The 21,386-nt window shown below is 63.3% G+C and overlaps 1 protein-coding gene across 3 annotated transcripts; it reads right to left on the reverse strand.

Annotated features, from left to right (window-relative positions):
• Nucleotides 1-158: 158 nt before the first annotated feature.
• On the reverse strand, nt 159-16,523 carry ANO9 (anoctamin 9). Of its 3 annotated transcripts, none has more exons than XM_068148501.1 (24): nt 16,316-16,523; nt 11,840-11,905; nt 11,540-11,656; nt 11,144-11,280; nt 10,855-10,904; nt 10,322-10,380; nt 10,083-10,165; nt 9,468-9,602; nt 9,277-9,373; nt 8,885-8,945; nt 7,870-7,952; nt 7,495-7,599; nt 6,858-7,022; nt 6,734-6,770; nt 6,170-6,281; nt 5,830-5,887; nt 5,580-5,677; nt 5,240-5,406; nt 4,663-4,815; nt 3,848-3,995; nt 2,975-3,091; nt 2,725-2,818; nt 2,491-2,603; nt 159-1,685 (listed from the first exon to the last, which is right to left on the reverse strand). In XM_068148501.1, the coding sequence occupies exons 1-24, from the start codon at nt 16,319-16,321 to the stop codon at nt 1,658-1,660; spliced, it is 2,289 nt and encodes a 762-aa protein (XP_068004602.1). In that variant the 5' UTR covers nt 16,322-16,523; the 3' UTR covers nt 159-1,657. The 3 variants fall into 3 exon arrangements, with proteins under 3 accessions (XP_068004602.1, XP_068004601.1, XP_068004600.1); XM_068148500.1 differs by having other exon boundaries at nt 4,663-4,833; nt 11,144-11,283; nt 11,540-11,659; XM_068148499.1 differs by having other exon boundaries at nt 6,734-7,022.
• Between the last annotated feature and the right edge of the window lie 4,863 nt (nt 16,524-21,386).

A 21,386-nucleotide genomic window follows, 5' to 3' on the forward strand; every position in this document is an offset into this window, starting at 1 on the left:
CCCAGCCCCAGCAACCGGCACCGGCCCTGCCGCTCCCCAGCCCCAGCAACCGGCGCCGGCCCTGCCGCTCCCCAGCCCCAGCCCCAGCAACCGGCACCGGCCCTGCCGCGCTCCAGCCCTGCCGCTCCCCAGCCCCAGCAACCGGCACCGGCTCCCTTCTAACTCTTTGTTTATTGTTATTTGTTTAGCGACCGCCTCTCGCCGTCCGCCGCCCCCACCACAGCTGCCCGGCCGAAAGTGGAGGCTACCCCTCGGGGGGCGCCGGGGGCTGGGTGAGGGCAGCTGAGCGCGGCCCCGGCGCTGAGAGCAGCGCTCAGGCGAGGGAGCAATTGGCCTGGTCTGGCCTGCAGGCGGCGCTCGGCAGCGCAGCTCTGCCCTCTCCGCGCCGGGAGTCGCGGTCCGGGTGCGGGGCAGGGGCTGCCTGCATGGTGTCGCAAGTGCGGCGATCAGGAGCAGGGCAGGGGTCTCCCCCTGGTGTGGGCGCTGGTGAAGGGTCTGCACAGGCGGATGGCTGCAGCACAGAACAAGAGAGCTCAGCCCTGAGGAGAGACTTCGTCCCGACCTGTGCTGCTCCTGATTGCTTGCCCGGGGGCTGACCCCTGAGCTCCGCACACAAACCCCTCCCGAAGGCAGGGCTGTGGAGGTAGGGGTGGACCCAGCCAGCCTGGAGGGTGTGAGGAGGTGGGGTGCCTGCGGCTGGCGGGGCTGGGGTTCAGGCTAGCAGCAGGTTGCCCTTGCTAGCCCTGGTTCTCAGGGGGTTGTTTCCCACTGTGTGGCCAGAGTGGGGGTGTCCCCCAGCCAGCACCCACACTTGCCCTAGCTCCAGGCTACACACAGCTGGTTCAGCCCCAGCCACCTGTGATTGCCCATGGTAGAAGGAAGAGAGGCTTGCAGGGGGCATCCCTTTGGGTGATGTGGGGGCAGGAGTGGCACGGGTGTGGCACGGGTGTGGCACGTGTGTGGCACGGGTGTGGCATGGGTGTGCCTGGGCAGCAGCTGCAGTCCTGGCCACTGGTGTCTGCATGGCTGCTGCGTTTATTTCCCCATCCTGCTCAGGATCCTCGGGCCAGGCACGGCTCTTGGGGCGCTCAGGGCAGCCTAATGCCAGCGTTTCCCAGGGCCCATGGAGAGAGCAGGTTGGAGCCGCAGCCACGCGGTGGCCCTGCCGAGGCTGTGCCGTGGGGCAGGAGGAAGGACTCAGAGGTGCCAGAGCAGGGAGGTCACGGAAGGCAGGGCAGAAAGAGGGCAAAGTGCAAAAGAAGAGCTGGAGAGGGGAGCTGGAGGGAGGTGCCTGGCAGTGTGCTGATGCCAGCAGCATGTTGGGGCAGGGGCTGGCTGGGTGCTCACACAGCACCAGCTGGAGGCTTCACCATGGTTCACCCCTGGTGCCAAAGCTCTTCCCTGGTGCGCAGGGGAGACACCACCCCTGGTGCTGCCACAGCTTCCTTCCTCCTCATGGCCATGCAAGCTGGAAAGGATCCTCCTGCTGTGAAGCCACTGATGTTTTATCGCTTCCCAGCTCAAGTCCAAGCACAGCCACAGCTGGGACACGTGGCTGGTCTCCGTGGGCACTGCCAGGGTGGCTCCTCTCATGTCCATGGCACTGCCAGGCTGGGGACAGGGGCTCAAATCCGTGGTTCTCTGTGCAGAGCAGTGGCTACACCTCAGTGGAGTACTCCATCATGCTGGGGGAGAAAGGAGAGGGGGCTGGTGGGAGGGAACTGGCTGGACTGGGAGGGGTGGGAACACTGAGGGTGGGAACAGGGCCTCATGCCAGGAATAAATGGAGAGAAAGGCAATGAGACAGTGTGGAAAATCCCTGCCTGGGGGCAGTCAGAGCCTGCAGGCTGCATGGGGGCAGTGTGGTCACTCCCTGCTGCTCACACCTGGGTTGTGGGTGGCCGCTGGGACAGGGTGATGGTGAGAAGGGGCAGGCTGAGCCCTGCTCCAAAGCTGAGGCCTGTGAAGGACAGCAGCAGCAGCAGGGGCCCAGCCTGTGGCTTTCACCCATGCTGCTCCTGTGCCCAGCTGAAACACTTTGGTTCTATGTTTAAGCAACATTAAAGTGGAAGTGTTGTTCAAAATCGCTCCTGGGTTCAACCTGGAGCTTCTCTTTCTGCAAAGGAAGAGCCAAGGCCAAGCAGAGCCTTCCCTGGGGAGCACCAGTGGTGAAGGGCCTCAGGTGGGACTTGTTTCACCAGCTTGGAGTGGTTAAAAGCCACCTGGGGCCGTGGGAGCAGGCAGGGGGAGATGGATCCTTGGCCCTGGCTGCTGCAGCTCCTCCCAAGCAGAGCATTTCCTGCTGAGATGCTGGGGGAGAAGCTGCCCTGGGGGCAGAGGGGTAGGGTTCCACCTGCCCCATGACTGTGGTGGTGTCAGCCTGACCGTGGGGCTTGGGAGCAGAGAGATGCTGCAGCCGGGCAGGGCTCCTGCTGTGCTGTGCCACCTCTCAGCGTGGCAGCCCCTGGCATCTCCTGGGGCACCACCCACCTCAGTTCTTTCCGCAGGTTGCTGTGTTTGCTGACCAGGAACTGGTTCTTGACCGACTGGGGGACGTCAGGGATGTACCAGGCAGCGATCAGCTTGACGCAGAGGGCCACGTGCTGCGGGCAGCAGAGGGCATGGCAGAGGGCACGGCAGAGGGCACGGCAGAGGGCAGCTCCCCGCGCCGGGGTAGGGCGGCCCCTTGCTGCCATCCCGCCCAGCCGCCTCCCGGGGGCTCACCTCGAAGAGGATGAGGAAGGCGAGGCGGGCCGCGAAGATGTGCCAGAACTGCACGGTGTAGCTGTAGTCGTCGGCGTTGCGGTAATCTCGGTACCTGCAGCACAGCCCCGCAGTGCCAGCTGCCCACGGGCACCCCGCAGCAGCCCCAGCAGCTTCCCTGGCTGGCGCCCGGCGCTGCCCGGCTCCGCTGCAGCCCAGGCTCGGGAGAGGGGCGCGGGGGGTCCCGGGGTCGGCCCCGGGCTGCTGTTACCTGCACTCCCTGCTCTGGCTGCTGTTGAAGCCGGGCAGTGCCTGGGCCCTCGTCTGGGGCTCGAAGTCCTGGGTGCGGAACACGGAGAGGCTGTAGTTGATGTACCCAGCGGAGCAGCTGCGGGGGGAGAGGCCACATCTGGGCACGCTGCGGGGGCTGTGGTGTCCTGGCTGGAAGCCGCAGCCCTTGTGCCTGCCGGGGCGCTCTGGCTGCTGCAGGAGCCATCTGCCCGCAGCTTTCCTTCCGGGCTGGGAGGGACCTCAAAGCTCAGCCAGCTCCAGCCCCCTGCCATGGGCAGGGACACCTCCCACCAGCCCCGGCTGCTCAAGGCTGCATCCAGCCTGGCCTGGAACACTTCCAGGGAGGGGACAGCCACAGCCTCCCCGGGCAGCCTGTGCCAGAGTCTCCCCAGACTCACTGGAAAGAATTTCTTCCTCATCTCCAGCCTTGCTCTGCCCTCTCCCAGTTTTTCCCTGCTGTGTGGTTTCTCAGGTGATTGCGCACAGACCCAATGGTTCTGGGGAGACCAACACCCCTCTGGGGCCCTCCCTCACCTCCCTAGCTACACAAAGCCTGGGGGAAATGAAGGTTTCTGAGGCTTCTGTCCAGCCTGACTGGACTTGGCCAGTGGGCCAAGGCTTGGAGGAAAGAGGGGAGGGCAAGAGAGCTTGTGTGGGCCCCCAGGGTGTCCTGCAGCTCTCCAGTGCTCCTGGTGCTCTGTCCACTCAGGGCCACGGGGGTGAGGTGAGTGGGAGGCTGAAGGTGCTACCATCTGGAATGCCCTCCCTTTCCCCCTTGCCCTCTGCCCCACTGTGTGGGGGTCCTGCCTCGTGGCTCAGGGGCAGCGCTGGGGGCAGGCAGGGCAGCACTCACTCCACACCAGAGCTGTTCTCTGCCATGCAGGGGCTGTAGGTGTATTTGTAGACCTGCAGGGGGATGAAGTCGGAGGTGATGGCGATCACCAGCCCGTTGCCAATGACGGCCAGGATGCCGATGGCCTCCAGCACATGCAGCCAGACCCCTGCGGGAGAGCAGCAGCTGCTGAGGCTCCTGACAGCTCCCTGCTGCTGCTACAGGACTGCGAGCCTCAGCTGCTGCCCAGAGGAGGTGAAGGCAGGAGGCCTCCAAGCTGCTCTGCAGCAGCTTCTCCTGCCCCGTCCCACAGCTCTGCCTGTGCCCTGCTCTCTCATTGAAGGCAGGTTCCAGGGCTTCCTGCCGGGGGGAACGGGCAGCAGCGCCGGAGGGGGGAACGGGCAGCAGCGCCGGGGGGGAACGAGCAGCAGCGCCGGAGGGAACGGGCAGCAGCGCCGGAGGGGGGGAACGGGCAGCAGCGCCGGGAGGGGGAGCGGGCAGCAGCGCCGGGGGGAACGGGCAGCAGCGCCGGAGGGGGGAACGGGCAGCAGCGCCGGGGGGAACGGGCAGCAGCGCCGGAGGGGGGAACGGGCAGCAGCGCCGGAGGGAACGGGCAGCAGCGCCGGAGGGGGGGAACGGGCAGCAGCGCCGGAGGGGGGAACGGGCAGCAGCGCCGGAGGGGGGGGAACGGGCAGCAGCGCCGGAGTGGGGAGCGGGCAGCAGCGCCGGGGGGGGGGGCGGGCAGCAGCGCCGGAGGGGGGAACGGGCAGCAGCGCCGGAGGGAACGGGCAGCAGCGCCGGGGGGGCGGGCAGCAGCGCTGGGGGTCCCTTCTCACCGATGTCGTTGGCCTTGCGGGGCACCATGCGCCGGTACAGCCTCATCATCTTGATGGCATCCAGGTGGATCTCAAAGATGTTGTTGAGGAAGGCCAGGAGCGGGGCCAGGGGAAAAGCGGCGACGAAGATGGTGGTGAAGCTGTACTGGATCACTGCAGGGGAGGGAAGCGCTGGGGGAAAGCCACGACCCGGGGGACGTCCCACAGGGCCCTGACTTGCTGCCTGGGTTTGTCCTGCTTTGTGGCTTGTCTGAGAGGCTGTGCAGGGGTGAAGGGGGAACAGAGACCTGTTCTGGGGACGCCACATCCTCACGGGGGTCACCCACCTTTCACAGGGCTGCTGGAGAGGGGGATCTGTGGACCCCAGTAGGCATAGGGTGAGCCACCTTGGTGCTCCTGGGAGGACTGGAAGGTCCTGAGCAGGGCACCAGGAGTGCTCTCTCTTGTCTTGGGAATGATCTGCTTGGTGTGCCAGGACTGGCGTAGAGCTGTGCCTTGCCTACAGCTGTGCCCCTCAGCAGCAGACCCTCTCCAGCCCAGGAGGGTCTGTGCCCAGGATCCCCCCTGCCCTACCTACCCATCTCCAGGAACTCATCAAACAGGCTGAAGATGTTGACCTCGTTGAGCTGATAGTTGTTCAGCCACTGCCTCTTGCAGGGGTCCTCAGCCTCCTCCTCCTCCCCCAGCACCGCGCTCCTCTGCCGCGGGCGCTGCCGCTTCTTGCGCAGCCTGTGGGCGATGCAGCTGCAAGGGGAGGCAGCGGTTGCAGGGCTGCCTGCAGGGCACGGTGGGGCCCAGCTGCTGCCAGCCCTGGAGAGCTGAGGAGGAAATTCTGGCCCCAGGAGCAGGGTTAGGCTCTGCGGGAGCCGGGGAGCCGCCCCGGGGGCCCAGCAGCGAGCGCTGCGGGCAGGGCTTACGGGATGAGGTACTCCATGACGTTGCTGATGGTCTGCTTGAGCAGCATGATGGTGGCCATCTGGATGAAGAGGTCGGTGATGCAGCCGCTGGGGTGGCACTGAAAGGCAGAGCAGAGCGGCTGTGCCCTGCGCCTGGCCCCGGGGGCTCTGTGGCCAAGGCAGGGGAGGAAGCTGAGACGCCCAGAGCCTCGCCAGGCAGCGGGGAGCAGGGTGGTGGTGTGGGGTCAGAGCTCCCCGGGCAGCCCCTCACCTCCTCCAGCCTCCACTTGCCAGCGATGCGCACGTAGTTGCCCGGGTGGCCGTTGATCCTGGGCAGGGAGGCAACAGGGAGAGCTGCTGAGCCCCAAGAGCCCTCAGGTGCAGGGGGGAGAGCATCCTTCTCCAGGCACCAGTAGAGAAGCAAGGGGCTTCCCCCCACCCCCTGCCCACAGGAGAAGTCTTGGCCCTCCTGACGTCCCTCACGGGGTCCCTGTGTGTGGCAAGGAGGGAAAAGGGACTGGGCTGTCCCTGGACTTTGGGGAGAGTTGGGGATGTGTGTCCCAAACCCAGGGTCCCCTCCCCTCTCCCCAGGGTCCCCAGCCAGCACTCACCGTCCCAGGAAGAAGGCAACGTAGATGAGTGAGGAGAAGTGAGTGAAGAACTGGAAGGTGAAGATCTTCATGGTGAACTTCTTCTCCCGCTGGGAGAAGGACCTTGGCTTCTCTGGGGGAGGGAGAAAGGCACAGGGACTGGGGCACAGAGAGGTGGGAGCTTGCCCTGCTCCTCCCTGGGTGCCACAGCACACTTTGAAGGTTGGAAGGGTGTCCCTGCTGCTCGTGGAGCCCTTCCTGCCCTTCACCTGAGCCTTTGGATGCGGCTGAGCCCAGCTGAGCAGAGAGGTCCCACAGGACCCTGAGCCGCTGCAGAAGCAGCTCTTAGCTGGGAGGAAAGCTGTGCTGTGGCTTCCTGCTCACACCAAGCCTTAGCCCTGCAGGTGACACCTCCCCAAAGCCTGCTGTGGCTGTGGAGCAGGCAGCCTGAGGGCCAGGGGTGGGCTTGTGTGCTAGAGGGCTGCCAGCAGCAGGGGAGATGCTCTGGGAGGAGGGGGGAGGGAAGGGGCCAGGAGCCTGGCTGCACTCGGGGCCCAGGCTGCAGGCAGCCCGGGTTTGCCTTACCCAGGTCACAGAGGAAGAGAGCCACTCGCCTGTTGACCTGCAGGAGAGGTGTGGAATGAGAGGGGAGGGGTGGTGGGGGGAGAGCAAGGAGGAGACCCCTGCCAGCCCGTGCCCCGCTGCACACCTTGGTCATGATGACGATGGTGAGGTAGTGCAGCACGGCCCCGGTCACCACGGCCACGGTGTTCGCCTGCTCCCGGAGCAGCTCCGACTCGCTCTGGCTGAAGAGGGCCGTGGCCACCACCCGGTACACCACCAGCGCCTGGGCGATGCCGATCATCACCACGATCTGCAGAGGGGCGCCGCAGGGCATCGGAAGCGGGGCAGGGAGGGGCTGTGCCCATCCCACCTGGGGACCACCAGCTCCCCAGAGCCTGCCTCCCTCCGCCAGAGCGCATCCAGATGTGGCCTCAGATGCAATCAGCACTCTTCAGGTGGGATGAGAAATGTCCAATGTCTGCACCTGAACTCGGCTGGCCTCTCTCCCCTGGCCAGGGGGGAGAAGCAAGGGCAGCCAGGGTTTGTCTCTTACTGCCCTGATCCTCTCTGCCTTCAGCCTGGGTGCCCAGGGGGTGGTTGCCCTTCCCACCAGCACGGCGAGGTGAGGGCAGGGAGGCTCCTGGATCTCCCTGATGGGCACAGACCTGCCCTAACGACCTGGTCTCTGCCTTTGCTCCAGCAGCAGGACACACCGAGGTGCTGACCTCGCAGAAGAGAGCAGGAAGGGAAGGAGGGGACCCCCGTGGTGCCCTGGCACCTACCATCACCAGCACCAAGGTGAGGACGATGGTGCTGCGGAGGTAGGAGTGCTGGTACTGCCGGGGCTCGTGCTGCAGGTTGTTGATCAGCTCCAGGGCCAACTCCTCCTGCAAAAGATGTGTTCAGGAAGTCCCAAAAGGGGGAAGGAAGGGTCCAGCAGAACTGTGCCCGGGGGGGGGGACGTCCAGAGGCTGTGTGTTGAAGGACACAGGGGGTGAGCAGCACCAGGGATGAGCACCCAGCCCTCAGCAGCTTGGGCAGTGCCAGCTGAGCTCAGGCAGGCATCTGCCTGGCTCCCTGGAGAGCTGCAGCTCCCCCGGGGCTGCCAGGGGTAGGCTTTGCTCTGAAGGGTCCCCACGAGCTGTTCACAGCTTCACCTGCTCCTCATCCCACCCGTACAGGTCCCAGTTGGTGACCACAGTGGCTCTGTTCCTCTTCCACAGCTCCAGGAACACAGTGGCTGTGTGGGGAAGGAGAGAACATTGTCACCCTTGGGGCTGGCTCTGGAGGTGAAGTTCCTTCTGTCCCTCAGAGCAGGATGGATGCCCATGTCCCCAGCCAGCCTGGTGGCAAATTAAGGCCCTGGGCACCCAGCAGTGAGTGTTGGCCCTGTGTGGGGGTGAGCTGTCAGGGGGGGTCAGTCCCCCCCTGTGTCCCAGGGGATCTGTGGCAAACTCGAGTGAGCCCCAGAGGTGTTCTGCTGTGGTGCCCACGTCTGCAGGGCACCCCCCAGCCAGATGAATCTGGGTGAATGACAAATCCACCCCTCCAGAGGCACCAGTGCCCTGCACCCTGGCACAGCTGCACTGCTGCAGATCCGTCCCCAGACCCCCACCTGGGGTGGCCCTCCTGGCTTCTCCCTGTGTAAAGCAGCCCAGAGCCACGTGCAAGACCACGTCCATGGCCTGCTCAGACCATGGGCTCCGAGCTGGAACACCCAGCCCAGACCCCTGGTGGTGTTTGGGGCTGCAGTAAAGCCAGGTGAGATGTGCAGCACAGCAGCTCAGAGGCCACACAGCAGGCTGGGGAGGGTGCTGCTGGTCCCTCCTTCTGCAGCTGCCAGCACCTACAGGCTCAGAGCCTGGCCAGAGGGGCTGTTGGGGGCTTTGCAGGAGTTTGTGGTGGGGGAAGGAGTCAAAGCTTCCAGGCAGGACGGGCAGGGAGTGTTTGGGGAGCTGGAGGTGGTTGCTGAGCTGGTTTTGTTCCTTGCTAGCTTGAGAGGGGAGCTGGTGGCCCTGCCAGTGGTGGCCCCTGCATGGTGAAGCTGTCTTGTGTCCTGTTCTCCTCCACCTCCTCTCCCCCCAAGCCACAGTGGGCTGATCCCTCCTGCAAGCTGTGTGTGCTTGGCCCCAGGATGCTGGCACCTGCCCCAAGAAGGACGCTGGCACCTACCCCAGATTGCCATGAACATGGCAAACACAACGGTGGCCTCGTTGTCAATCATGTGAGTGACCTGCAGCAGAGCAAGGGAGAGGTGATGTGGGCAGGGGGGGCAGGGGCTGTGGCACCTCGGGGGGTGGGGAGGGGCCTCTGTGCCCAGTGCTTCTCTTTCCCCCCTGCCCCCCAGCAGGCAAAGGTGCTGCAAGAGGGCAGTGCAGGAAGGGGATGGGCACTGGGGCTTGGGGGTGGTGAACTCTTCCCTGGTGGGGATGGAGACCAGGACCTGGCTGTGCCTCCTCCTTACAGAGCTCAGTGGAGGTGTCCTGGGGTGGCTTCTGCCGGTGCTGAGGGTGGTGTCTGCCCACCCTTTGCCCCAGGGCTGCCCTGGGGAGGGAGCTGCCTACCTTGGCATAGGTGCAGGTTTCAGAGAGGTACCAGAAGGGGCAGTTCTGGTCGCAGAGTGGGCACATGACAGTGGTGTTGGCCTCACAGATCTCCTTGCTGGAGAGAGAGGTGCAGGGGGGGTGACTGTCCCAAAGCCACCTGCAGAGCAGGGCTGCAGGACAGGGGGTGCTTGGCACCCCAGCTGCCTTACCTCACCTGGCTGGAGCTGAAGATGGTGAAGCCACTGACGAAGGTGAGGAAGCCTGCCAGGGCGGCGATGCCCAGCAGCCGCGTGTACCAGCCCAGCCAGGCGAAGTACAGCGCCACCTTCTCCCCGAAGTAGCACCTGGGGGGGCAGGGCAGGGCTAGGAGATGCTCTCCCACCCCCCGGGGATGCAGCAGTGCTGCCTGCATGCCTGGGGGGTTGGGTTTGAGCCAGCACAGCTGGAGGGACCCCAAGGGTGCAGCACTTCCGTGGGCACCGCAGCAGCAGCTGAGCCTCCTCATGCTTGGGAACGGAGTGCAGGGCATGGTGGACACCACTGAGGGGCTGGGAGCACAGGGCAGGGGGCAACAGGAGGATGTGGGATCTGGCTGGGGCAGGGCTGTCCTGGGGGGGTTCAGAGGAGCCCAGGAGCAGGCAGCTCATGTGCTCAGCCCAGCTGGTGGTGGTGCAAACAGGGGGTGAGGTTTCCTCTCTTGTGGGGGAAGAGCCAGGCTCAGAGCAAGGGAACAGAGGAGCCTGGCAGGGGGCTCGAAGCGCTCTGGGTCTCGGGTGGGAGCTCTGGGCTGGGAGGCTCTGCTGTGGCTGCTCTGCCCCTGTTACCTGATCTTCTCAATGGGCTGGTGATGAAAGATGCTTCTCCAGCGAGCCCATTTCTCCTTCAGGAATTCCCTTACCTCTTCTTTCTGCAGGCAGAGTGTTGGCCACAGGATGACCAGGGCAAGGTCAGCCCCCAGCCCCCAGCCTGCTGTCTGGAGCTTTGTTGTGCCCTTCCTGCAGCTCCCAAAGGCCTCCCCCCCAGCCTTGCCTCTCCACCTCCAGCAGGCTGTGCTCAGCCTCACCTTGTGCAGGGGAAAGGAAGCCTCAAAGACCTTCTTCTTTATCAGGTCCTGCAGCTTCTCTGGGGGCAGAGCAGAGCAGGGAGTGTTAGTGAAGCTCTGTGTGCTCCCTGCCAGGCAGAGCCTGGAGCCTTTGAGGGGGGCAGGAAAAATGCCTGGGAGAGGCTGACCTCCCCAGCAGGCATCAGCACTAATCCTAGGGGGGGCTGCAGGCTCTGCCTGGCTCTGGGAGCACAGAGCAGGTCCCTAGGGACAGGAGGAAGCCAACACCCTGTGCCTTGCCTGTCCTGGGGTGTCAGAGAGGGGTGAGGTCTTTGGGGACACAGGAGGGCAGCTGAGGGCAGGGGGCGGGGAGCAGAAAGCTGCCACTGTTCCTGCACTCCATACCTCTCACCCTCTGGGTACAGCAGCAGAAAGCTCTGAGCTCTCCACACCTTCCAAACCCTCCCTGGGGGAGCCAAGGCAGCTGGGGCTGCCTGTGCCCAGGCCCTGCTGTAGAGCCAGGCTGGGCATTGCCCCCAGCCCTGGTCCCTTACCGAGGTCGGGGGTCACTGTGTTCTGCAGGATGAAGTTCACGATCCGGATCCTGAGCAAGGAGAAACTGGGGTCAGAGACTGCCTGGGGGGCACAGACCCCAAAATCCTGGGAAGGAGGAGGGGAGGAGAGGGGAAGCTGGCAGTGGGGTGCTGGCAACTTTGCATGTGGGAGGTGGAGGTGGCCTGAGGAAGATGAGGAGCCTGGCACAGCGCTGAGCTGGGCACGGGTGCTGGGGTGGGCAAGGGGACTGCAAGATGCTGGAGCTCAGCAGCCCTGCTCAGCACCTACCTGGTGGTCACTGGTACCTCCTGGTGGGCATCAGGGCTGTGCCAGCTGTGGTCAGGGTTCCTCAGCAGCTGTTGGTATTTGTGGAAGAGCTGCCGGGGGGCACGCAGTCCATAGAAGAGCTTCTGGTCCTCGATTTTCTGCTGGGGCAGAGGAGGGCTGGGAGAGCAGCACTGGCAGGGCCAGAGGGGCAGGGAAGGGGCTGAGCTGCCAGGGCCAGGGCCTGAGTGAGCCTTGGGGTGGGGTCTGCCCGGGCTGCACAAGTGGTTTGTGCCCCAGAACCAGAGCAGGGATCAGCCCAGCGGCTGAGCTCTCTCCCGCCCCCGGGATGCAGGAGCCTGTGCCAGGCTGCCACAGATGGCCAAGTGTCCACTGCCCTCCCCTCCTACAGCCTCTCACCTTGATGGTGAAGCCCTTCTTGCTCAGCTCATCCAGGAACTTCTTCCTCTTGATCTCCTTCTGGCTGCCCACCTCGTGGATGTCACTTACCAGGACGAAGTCCCACTCCTCCTCATCCTGCTGAAGGGACAGGCCAGGGAGCTGCTGAGGAGAGCTCTCCCCTTCAGCTCCAGCCTTGCAGAGGCTTGGACCTCACTGACTGCACAGAGGGAACTGGGAGTGAGCAGGGGAGTGGGGCTGGGGAAACTGAGGCAGCTGCTGGCCTGACACTGCCCTGTGAGCTGTGCAGGGGAGGCTTACCGGGGGGGCAAAGGGGTCTGAGTCCTCGACAGGGAACTCCCTCCAGGGAGTCAGTAGAATTTCATCCTGTGGAGGAGAAGACCAGAAAGGCTCCAGCAGGCTCCTGGGAGGGGGTTTGGGTGCCTCAGGCTGTGGTGGTGCTGCAGAGCAGCAGAAGGGCTGAGCCCATGGGCAGCTGCTGGCAGTGCCACCTAGCAGCCAGCTCCACCTGCCCTCTCCTCTCCCAGCAGCCACGGTGGGGTGCCAGGGCAGGCTGAGAGCCTTGGGGTGTTAGGGGTCCTAGAGGGATTGCTGCTCTGGGGGGGTCTGCAGCCTCTCCTGAGCTCATGCAGTGCCCATGCAGTGTTTGGCACTCTTGGGTCCCAAGGCAGCCAGAGAGGAGGAAGAGCTCCAAACCCTTCCTCTGTCCTGGACTTCGCTCCTCTCCTTTCACCCTGATGCTTGTGCTGGGCATGTGCCAGCTCAGCTCCCTCCCTGCTCCAGTGCCTTCCACAGCCTCCAGCCACACTCTGCTCCATGCAGACAGGACTCTGCCAGCAGTTTGGAATGGGTGGGGAGGGTGGCTTTGAATCCTGGCAAAGGGAGAGCCTGGCAGGGACAAGCAGAGGCTCTCAGCCCCATGGCTGCAGTGGGGCTGGTGGCAAACCAGCTCCTGGAAAGCCTCCTGGGTGCCTCAGTCTGTGGCCAAGGCTGGGGAGGGCAGGACAAGCTGCTGACCCTTGGCTTCTGCTGGCTCCAAAGAGAGGCTGTGCAGGAGCCAATGCTGCTCCTCACCTCCACCCTTTACCCCTCAGGATGCCCAGGCCCCCAAGTGCTGCAGCTCAGGTGATGAATGAAGCAAAGGGTGAGGGCAGGGCAGCAGCTTCCCTCTGCCCTGTGTCAGTGCTCAGCATCTGCAGAAGCAGCACCCTTGGCTCTGGTGGGCACCCAGGACTGGAGCACTTCAGAGTACTCTGTCCCCATCTCCTCTGCCTGCTGTGGCCTCAGCCTGGCTTCGTGGCCATAGTTCCCTCCCAGGAAAGAGGGCATCAGCCCACCCAGGCAGGCAGGGGCTGGGAAGGGGATGCCAGGCAGTGAGCAGCAGGAGGCTCTGGCAGGTGTGGATGTGAGTGCAGCAGGCTCTGCAGGCTGTGCTGTGCAGAGGCAGGGAATGGATCCTGACTCAAACCCAGAATTTAGCTGGGTTTTGTTTTCCCCCCAGCTCTGTGCTGTGCCCCTCGGGGCAGCCCCACAAGCAGGGCTGCTGCTGATGCCAAGGGCATGGGGATGCCATGCAGAAGCAGGAGGGACCTGGAGAATCATCACTCAGTGTTGCCACCAAAGATGCTGTGACCTGGAGCAGTGACCAGCCAGGCAAGTTGCTGCAGCTGCAGAGCAGTGGTGGTGCAACCAGGGCCTGATGCAAGAGCTGAGCTCCAAGCTTCCAGTGAAGAGTTGATGCCGTGGGAGCAGGAGCCTGGGACGAGGGAAGGGCAGAGGTGCTCTGCCAAACCCTCTCCCACGTGGAGCTGGGGCCTCACCCAAAGCAGAAGAGCTGTGTGGAGCCTGACCACAGGAAGCCAGTGTGAGGAGGCTGGAGGAGAGGATCCTCTCCCCAGAGGAGCTCTTACAGTAAGTTCTTCAAAGCAGAACTTCTCTGCCTCAAGGGTGCCCCAGTTTAGGTGGAGGGAGGCTGTGGGGTTGCCCTCTGCTGTGCCAGAGCTCTGGGCAGCTGTGGGGTGGGAGGGTTGGGGTTTGCCTCAGGTGGGTAAGTGCCCAGCTGGTGCAGCAGCTCTGCCTGTCCCCAGCCAAGAGCCCATCTTGGGCACAGGGGAGGGAGCAGGAGCCACGGCAGGGCTCTGCCCCAGTGCTGATGCCCTGATGCTGGCACAGATGGGGTCTGGCACCACCTCTCTGCAGGCTGTGTTGGCTCAGTCCTGCCTGTGTGCACCAGGCTCATCCTGCAGAGGCTGCAGCCTTCCAGCTCTAGCAGTGACCCCTGCTCCCCTGCTGTGGGGGTGAGGGGGCTCAGGGTGTTCCTAGGTGCCCCTTGGCCCAGCTGCTCTGCTCAGAGTAAGGCAAATGGACCTGCTGGCATCACAGCTTCTGTTTCCATGTGCAGGCTGCTCCTCTGCTGGGCACTCCAAGCATCCTTGCCCTGGAGAAGAGGCTGATGGAGTTACCATGGAAGGCTCACAAATGGGATGTGCCCAGCCCTGGGGCTTGGTCTGGAGCCAGGCTGGGAGAATGGAGTGTTGGAGGCCTTGCCCCAGATCCCTGGTGGTGCTACCAGCCCCTGCCTGTGCCCCACGGGGAGAGCTTCTGCAGAGCATCCTTCCTCCACCAGCTCTCCCAGCTGAGGCATCACTGCTCTCAGACCTGACCCTGCAGGTTCAAGGCTGCTCAGGCCAGAGCAGTTCCTCCTGCTGAGCTCAGCTCCCTCCTGCAGTGCTCTCAGGTCTCAGGCTTATGGTGCCAGGATCTCCTTTCTGCTGTGGGGAGGAGGGCTGGGGGCACAGGTAAGGAATGCTGGTAAGTGCCTGGACCTGCCTCCCCTCCTGGCTCCCCGAGGAATTAACTTGGTGCCAGCAGCCACGACTGAGGATGTGCCCCCTGGGCTGTGCTAGGACAAATAACCCCAACAGTCCCCCCCGGGTTCATCCTCAGCCCCTTGATCCTTTAGTGATGGCAACAAGTCCTGACGCCCCCACCCCGAGAGGAGCTGCTGGCCTGTCCCAGACCCTGCCCCTGCTTCTTCAGCCCTTGAGTCCCCCAGCACTGATCTGAGTCTCAGAAGGGACTCCTTGCTCCCTGATCTTTCCAGCTGAGCCCTGAGGACTGGAGTGGCTCTGGGCAAGGAGGATGTGCTGGGCACTGGATGTTCCCATAGCAACTCGAGTTGCCTCCTGGTGTCGGCTCTGCAGCGCAGCCACCACCCTGCTGAGCGCTGGGGAGCTGGCAGGAGCCTGTGAGTTATCCTGGCACCGGAGTTCCCAGTGCCCACCCCTGGAGCTCGGTGTTAGGGGGGCTGCCAGGAGGATCAGGGCTGCCAGGAGGAGCAGGGCTGCCAGGAGCAGCAGCAGCCCAGCAGCCTCAGCTGCTTTCACAGCTGCTAAGCATCTTGTGAGGCAAAGGTGCAGGGTCCCAGCCTGCAGCTGGGGCCAGATGTGCCACGTTCATGGGGGCAGCTGCAGAAGGCAGTGACTTTGGGTGCCCCCACAAGTACATTTTGAGTCCTGGGGGAGCAGAGGCAGAGCCTGACTCTGGCAGCAGGGCAGGCAGGGCTGGCAGAGCCGCTGCAGCTTGAACCCTGGACTCTACTCCCTGCAGCGTGGAGGACAGGGCCTGGGCTGCTCTTCCCCTCCTCGTGGCTGGGGCAGAGCTGGAGGTGTGATGTGTGAGGGTGGAGGAGAAGTAATCAGGAGCTGAAATGCGGAAAAGGCTGCCTGGGGTCTCTCCTGCTGCTGCCCTGAGTGAGGCTCTGGACCCTCCAGAGGGGAGGAGCAGGCAGCCCTGGGCTGGGGGTGTGAGCCAAGCCTGGCCAGGGTCCTGCACCTGCCTCTGCCTTTCTCCTCGTGGCCTGGGGAGGGCCTGGGGAGGGCCTGGCTGGTTCCCATCTCCCACACCAAGATGATCCAATTGCTCTTCTCCCAGGGTTGTTTCTACCAAATGCTTCCTTCCAGCACCTCCACCTTAGGGTTTCCTGAGGAGAAATTCCTCACTCTGAGGGGGTGAGGCACTGGAACAGGCTGCCCAGAGCAGCTGGGGAGGTCTCATCCCTGGAGGTGTTTAAGACCAGGCAGGATGAGTTTGTGCAGCCTGGGCTGGTAGGAGGTGTCCCTGCCCATGGCAGGGGAGCTGTGGAACTGAGGGATCCTCAAGGTCCTTCCCAGCTGAAGCCATTCTCTTTGGCCTGTGTCAGAGGAGCTGCACAAGCTGATGGCAGAGCCTCCCCAGTTACCTGCTGCCCCAGCCTGGGAGACTCTGCCTGGCTTTTGGAGTCACAGAACTTCTCTCAGGCTGGAGAGAGAGCTTGGCACAGCTCCCTCTGCTCTTGCCTTAGCTCAGGTGCTCCTGGAGCCTCTGGGGCTGCCACCTCCACTGTGACTCTCCCTGGGTTTATATAAGCTCAAGATCTGACCCCAGCCCAAACCATCCTACTCTCATCTGTGCTTCAGCACCTCTGGCCCCTGCCCCCAGCACCTCTGGCCCCTGCCCCCCTGGCCCCTGCCCCCAGCGCCTCTGGCCCCCGCCCCCAGCGCCTGGGGCCAGAGGTGGCCCTGCAGCTCGGTGGGGTGCTGTGTGGGGCCTGGCCAGCAGCACACCTTCACGGGAGGCAGGAGGCTGCTTGCTGGAGAGGAGCAGGAGGTTTCTGGTGCTTTGTGAGTGCTCTAAAGGCTGAAGCACAGAGAGGTGGAGCCTGGGGCTGAGGAGTCCCAGGCTGCAAGCGCTGCAGAGGTGCCAGAAAGCAGCCCCTGAGCAGTTTCTCTTTCCTACCTGCATGGTGGAGCGCTGAGCCTCTCTTTCCCCCTCTCTCCCTTGGCCCCTCCGGGCAGGTCTCCGAGGAGCTGTCAGGCAGCTGGTGAGGCTGAGGCCGCAGGCAGAAGCAGCCCGGAGGCTGCCAGGGCTCCTCGCAGCGTGGGGCTGCCTTCCCCGGTGCTTGCCACAGGTCTCTCCCTGACTTCCGTGTGCCACTCGCCTGCCTTGGGAGGGACCTGCCCCTGCCTGGCAGCAGGCAGATAGCAGAGGAGGAGAGGAGAGAGCTGCCCTTCACCCTCACACGAAGGAGTGGCAAGCCCAACACCGCCTAGCAGAGCAGGCAGGCAACCTGCTGCTGTCGCTCTGCCACCCTGCCCCCAGTGCTCTGCCACCCCCCCAGTGCTCTGCCACCCTTAGTGCTCTGCCACCCCCCCAGTGCTCTGCCACCCCCCCAGTGCTCTGCCACCCCCATCTTCCCCCCCTGTCCCTCTCAGTGCCAGTGCTGTATCCTGTGAACATCCCCAAGAGGTGGCACAGACCAGAGAGTGCTGAGCTGCTCTGTACAGGGTGGGGGAAAAGCCCCCAGAGAGACACCAAAGCTGTGCTGGCCCTGCCTGCTTGCCAGGGAGAGCTCTGGGGGGTGTGAGGGGCAGGGGATGGGAACAGCACTCTGGGGAGAGCAGAGGGGCTGGGGCTGGGCTGCGGGAAGCCTGCTGAAGGAGGGAAGTGCTGGGAGTGGTGTGGCTGCTGGAGCAGGAAGGGCACTCACTGTGCCCAGAGTGGTGCTCCCAGCCCAGCCAACAGCACTTTGGGGCTTTGCCAAGTGCCTTGAGCAGATGGAATCAGATTGTGAGGCCTGAAATGAGGAAAGAGAAGCACAGGAGGAGTTGGCTCTGCTGAGTGTGAGCTGAGAGCAGAGCAGGGAAAGGAGCAGGCAGAGGCTGGCTGGGAGGGGAGCACTGCACCACCAGCAGCTCTCCATGGGTGTGGGAGAGCAAAGTGTGTGCTCACCTGGGGAGAGTGGAGCTGTGCCAGGTGGGATCCCTAGTGCTCCCCACCCCTCCAGACAGGGCTGGAGCCCTCTGCAGGGTGAGTGCTGCTGGGGGAAACAGAAAGCCAGCTGGTGCAGGCAGGACAGCCACACTGCTCCTCCTGCCCAGCTGTCTCTTCCTCCTCGGGCTTTGCTCCGCAGCACTGGGAGGGCTTTGCCCTCCAGGCAGCCCAGCTGGGGCTCTAGCAGCAGTCCCCAAGCTCCTGGGCTTTGTGAGCTGGGGGGAGGGTGAGTCCATGGCTGTAGGTTGTGTCTTCTAAGGTACCTGACCCCAGAGATCGAACGGCACTCGGAGGAGACTCTGTGGTTTTGGTTTGGGTTAGGAGGAGCTTGGCCTGGGCAGGATTTAGCTCCTTTGCAGGTTCCCTCTTTCAGCCCTGTCCTTCCCAGGCAACCCTCCTGTGCCACCCTCTCAGCACTTCTTGCTCTGGGAGGTACTGGTGCTGAGGTTGGCAGCATGAAAACCTGAAGCCAGGGAGGGAGGTGATGATGAGGAAGCTTCCAGCCTCTTGGTGATGAATCTGCCTCAGGTGAAGTGTGGTGTGGCCACGGCTCATGCTCCTGCTGAGGTGCTGCAGCCACACAACCCTTTGGTAAGCAGCCAGAATCCCTGCAGAGTTCATCTCCCTCCGCTGCTCATTGCTGCTGGGGCTGCAGCCCTTACCCCTCACAGCACCTCCTCAGCCCAGGAGGCTCCAAGCACTCCGGGCAGGGCTTTTAGCCACGCTGAGCCAGCTGGCTCAGAGCTCTCAGGAGCTCTCCTTGCCCTGCTGGGGATGGGAAATTCCACCCAGGAGGAGGCAATAAAACCACTGAGGGCTTTCAGGTAGGAAACCACTTCAGCCTGGCAGAGGATCCCTCCTGACAGGAGCTCCTCTGCTGCTGTGCAGAGGCTCTGAGCATCTCTCAGGGAGGAGGCTGCTGGAATATTTGCTCTGCTCAGCTCCCAGGGTCTGGGGTTTTGTCTGTAGTTTAAAGGCTGTTGCCTTCCTCTGCATCTGCCTAGAGGCTGTGACAGGAGAGAGAGCCTTCAGAAGAGGCTGATTCAGGTGGTTTATTTCTGCTGTGTTTCCCTGGAGCACCTTCAGCACAGATCACAGCAGGGTTTGGGTTGGAAGAGCCTTTGCAGATCACCTGGTTCTAGCCCCCTGCCGTGGGCAGGACACCTCCTACAGCATCGGGGGGCTCAAAGCCCTGTCCGAGTTCCTGGACAGCCAGCTCAGGTCGTCCTGAAGCAGGGCTGCTGCTGCCCAGGTGTGGCGCTGCTCCCACAGAGACAGGAGCTGGCTGCTCAGCTTGGCTGGAGAGCCCAGCGCCAGAGGTGCCCTTGGCTGCTGCCCGGGGGTGGGGGAAATGCAAACAGAGAGGCGTTTAGGACTCTTTCCTTCTGTCTTCATTTTGAAGACATCGCTCAAAAGCAGACAAAAGTATCTGGGGAACGCCACCAGACTTCTGCAGCTGCAGGAGTGTGGCTTTGGGGCTCTTCCCCAGGCAGGATTGTTCCTCCCCCTCCTCAGTGCCCCTGGTTCCGTGCTTCTGGCTCCGATGTGGCAAGCACGCAGCTGAGGCTGGCTTTGCTTCTCGGGGGGGGCAAGCAGGCAGCAGCGTGGCTCGGCCGGCACAGCACCGCTCCTTTCATGTGCAGCCGGCCCCGAAGCTGGGAGCGGGTGGCTCAGGGCGAGTCCTGCGGAGCCAGGTCACCCAAGCCCGCCGGCGCTGCTCCCGGCGCGGCTGCTGGCTGCCATCATGCGGCCGGCTCCCTTCTTGGCAGTCCCCCGAATGTTCCCCGCCGGTTCTTGCTCGGTTCCGTTCCTCTGCTCCACCCTGGCTCTCCCTCTTCTCCCCGCAGCATCCTCTGGTGCTCCCTGCCGGGGCAGGGCGGCTGCAGCGCCGCGCCGGGAGGTGCCCAAGTGTCTCACCTCGGAGCTCCTGGCGAAGGACTTCTCCTGGCGTTGGTTCCAAGGAATCATTTGTAAAGCCCTGCTGCAGGTAAGAGGCCCATGGGAGGGGTGAAGATGCAGCAGCTCTGAGGAACACACAGCAGCCTGCACTGGCACTTGGCTCACCAGAGATACCCCAACGTGCCCCAGAGGAAGGGGGCAGGCAGCTCCAGCCCTGGCCAGACCCCCCTGGGTGGGAGCAAAATGTCCTTCTCCAGCAAACCAGCCTCACAGGGTGGTCAGAAGCTTAATGTCTCATGGCAGAGGGGAGCAGGACCCGGGGCAGCCCCAGGAGCCGGGGTGGGACTGACTGCAAAGCACAGAGTGGGGGCCACACAAGAGAGGCAAAGAGCCTGCAGCCCCCAACAACCTCCAGGTCTCCCAGCCTCAAGACACATCCACCCAAGGTGTTGTGAGAGCTCTTGACAGCATTGGGGATGGTTCCTTCTGGGCTGACTTTATTGATCCCCCTCCCCCCAGCTGTAAATAACTCCAGAGCACTGCTGAATGCATCCCATCCATTCACTCCAACAGACAGGGGCAGGAATTCTCCCCTCCACAGCCTTTATTCCAGCATCCCAGCAGCAGCTGTGTCCTGGTGGATGAAGACCCAAGAGCCTTCACACCACATACCTGAATCAGCAGCAAACAATAGCAGAGCCTGCTGTTCACCAAGGAGTTTTGGTTGGGACATGGTTGAGGCATCACAGACAGTTCAGAACCTTGACCAGAAGACACAAACCCTCTGCTGTGTCCCTCTGCTGTGTCCCTCTGCTGTGTCCCTCTGCTGTGTCCCTCTGCTGTGTCCCTCTGCTGTTGCTGGCTTGGGCATAACCAAGGCACAGAATTGTTGGGGCTGTTAGAGATCTCTGGGAGCATCAATCCCAGCACTGCTGCTCAGGCTGTGACTCCAGGACCAAAGAGGAGCCAGAGTGTGTCCTGAGGTAACCCTGGGGAATCAGAATGCTCAAATGCACACCCCTGAGGGGGAGGGGGAAAAAGATTGCTTGAGGAACCTGCCTCACATGTTTGAGCCATTAGGCAGAGCACACAGGAGTGGTGGAGGCTGGCTGGGGACCAAGTGCTTGAGTGGCTCAAGCTGGTATCAAGCTGCCCTGCACTGGTGGTCGTGCTGGGAGCTGTCAGAGGCCTGGCACCCAGCTCTGCAGAACAGAAATGAAGGCAAAGGCCTCCAGGTGGGGGTTGGCTTTTTGTGCAGGGGGTGAGGAGCCCTCCCTGAGCACAGCAGAGATCAGCAAGAACACTGCATCCATGTGAGCCCAGCAGGGTGAGCGTCAGAGCAAGGCTCTCCCAGGGCAAGAACTCTAAAGGAGTCATGGCCCAAGGGGAGCAGCAGGCTGGGCAAAGCTCTTGGTGGGTGCAGACCCAAGTCTAGGCAGTAAGTGAAGTGCTGGTGGTAAGGCAGATGCTGGAGAGCTCTGGGGAAATGCCTGGGGACAGCAGAAGGAAGATGGCACAGTCAGCACGGGCCCAGCTCGTGGTGGAGGAGTCTGCACCTTCTGCTGTGTATGGGCTCCAGCTGGCAGGAGCGAAATGGAGCTGGAAGTGTGAGCTGTCCCCACAAGCCCTGTGATGCCACCAGGAAGAGTCACTGCTGCCACCAGAGTCATTGTGACTGCATAAGAGGCCACTGTGATGCCACCAGCGAGCCATGGTGATGCCACCAGCCTCACTCTGTTTGGAGGTGTGGGGCAGCCCTTGTGTGTGGAGACAGCTAGGGGGGTCCCTGTGCATGGAGACAGCTGTCTGCAGGGGGGGTACAAAGGACCCCTGTCCCTGGGCTCTGTGATGAGGGCACAGAGAGGCTCTGACAGTCAGGGACCTTGGCAGGGCCCCGGGGCTGCTCCTGCCCTGCTGCCCCCTCCTCCTTGAGCTGCTCTTGCAGAGGCCAGCAGCTGCTTTCCTGCCTTCCTCCTTTCTGGGCTGGTGGCAGATGCCAGTATCCTGCTGCCTGGAGAGCAGACAGGAGGAGGTGGAGGTGTCCCTGGTGCCACTTGCCTGCTCCAGGAGCAGCCCCAGGCAGTGGTGGCAGCACAGGCTCAGAGCAGACACCTCTGCAGTGCCAACCTCATCATCA

This window comes from Melanerpes formicivorus, unplaced genomic scaffold, assembly GCF_026170545.1.
Source record: "Melanerpes formicivorus ecotype bairdi unplaced genomic scaffold, bMelFor1.0.p_v2 SCAF_16, whole genome shotgun sequence".
In the NCBI taxonomy this organism is placed as follows: domain Eukaryota; kingdom Metazoa; phylum Chordata; class Aves; order Piciformes; family Picidae; genus Melanerpes; species Melanerpes formicivorus.

Coding starts and splice junctions, on each gene's coding strand:
- ANO9 (XM_068148499.1), bottom strand. Junction 10,166..10,321: donor CTTCCTTTCCCCTGCACAAG/GTGAGGCTGAGC, acceptor CTCTGCCTGCAG/AAAGAAGAGGTAAGGGAATT. Junction 2,819..2,974: donor AGCCAGAGCAGGGAGTGCAG/GTAACAGCAGCC, acceptor GCTGTGCTGCAG/GTACCGAGATTACCGCAACG.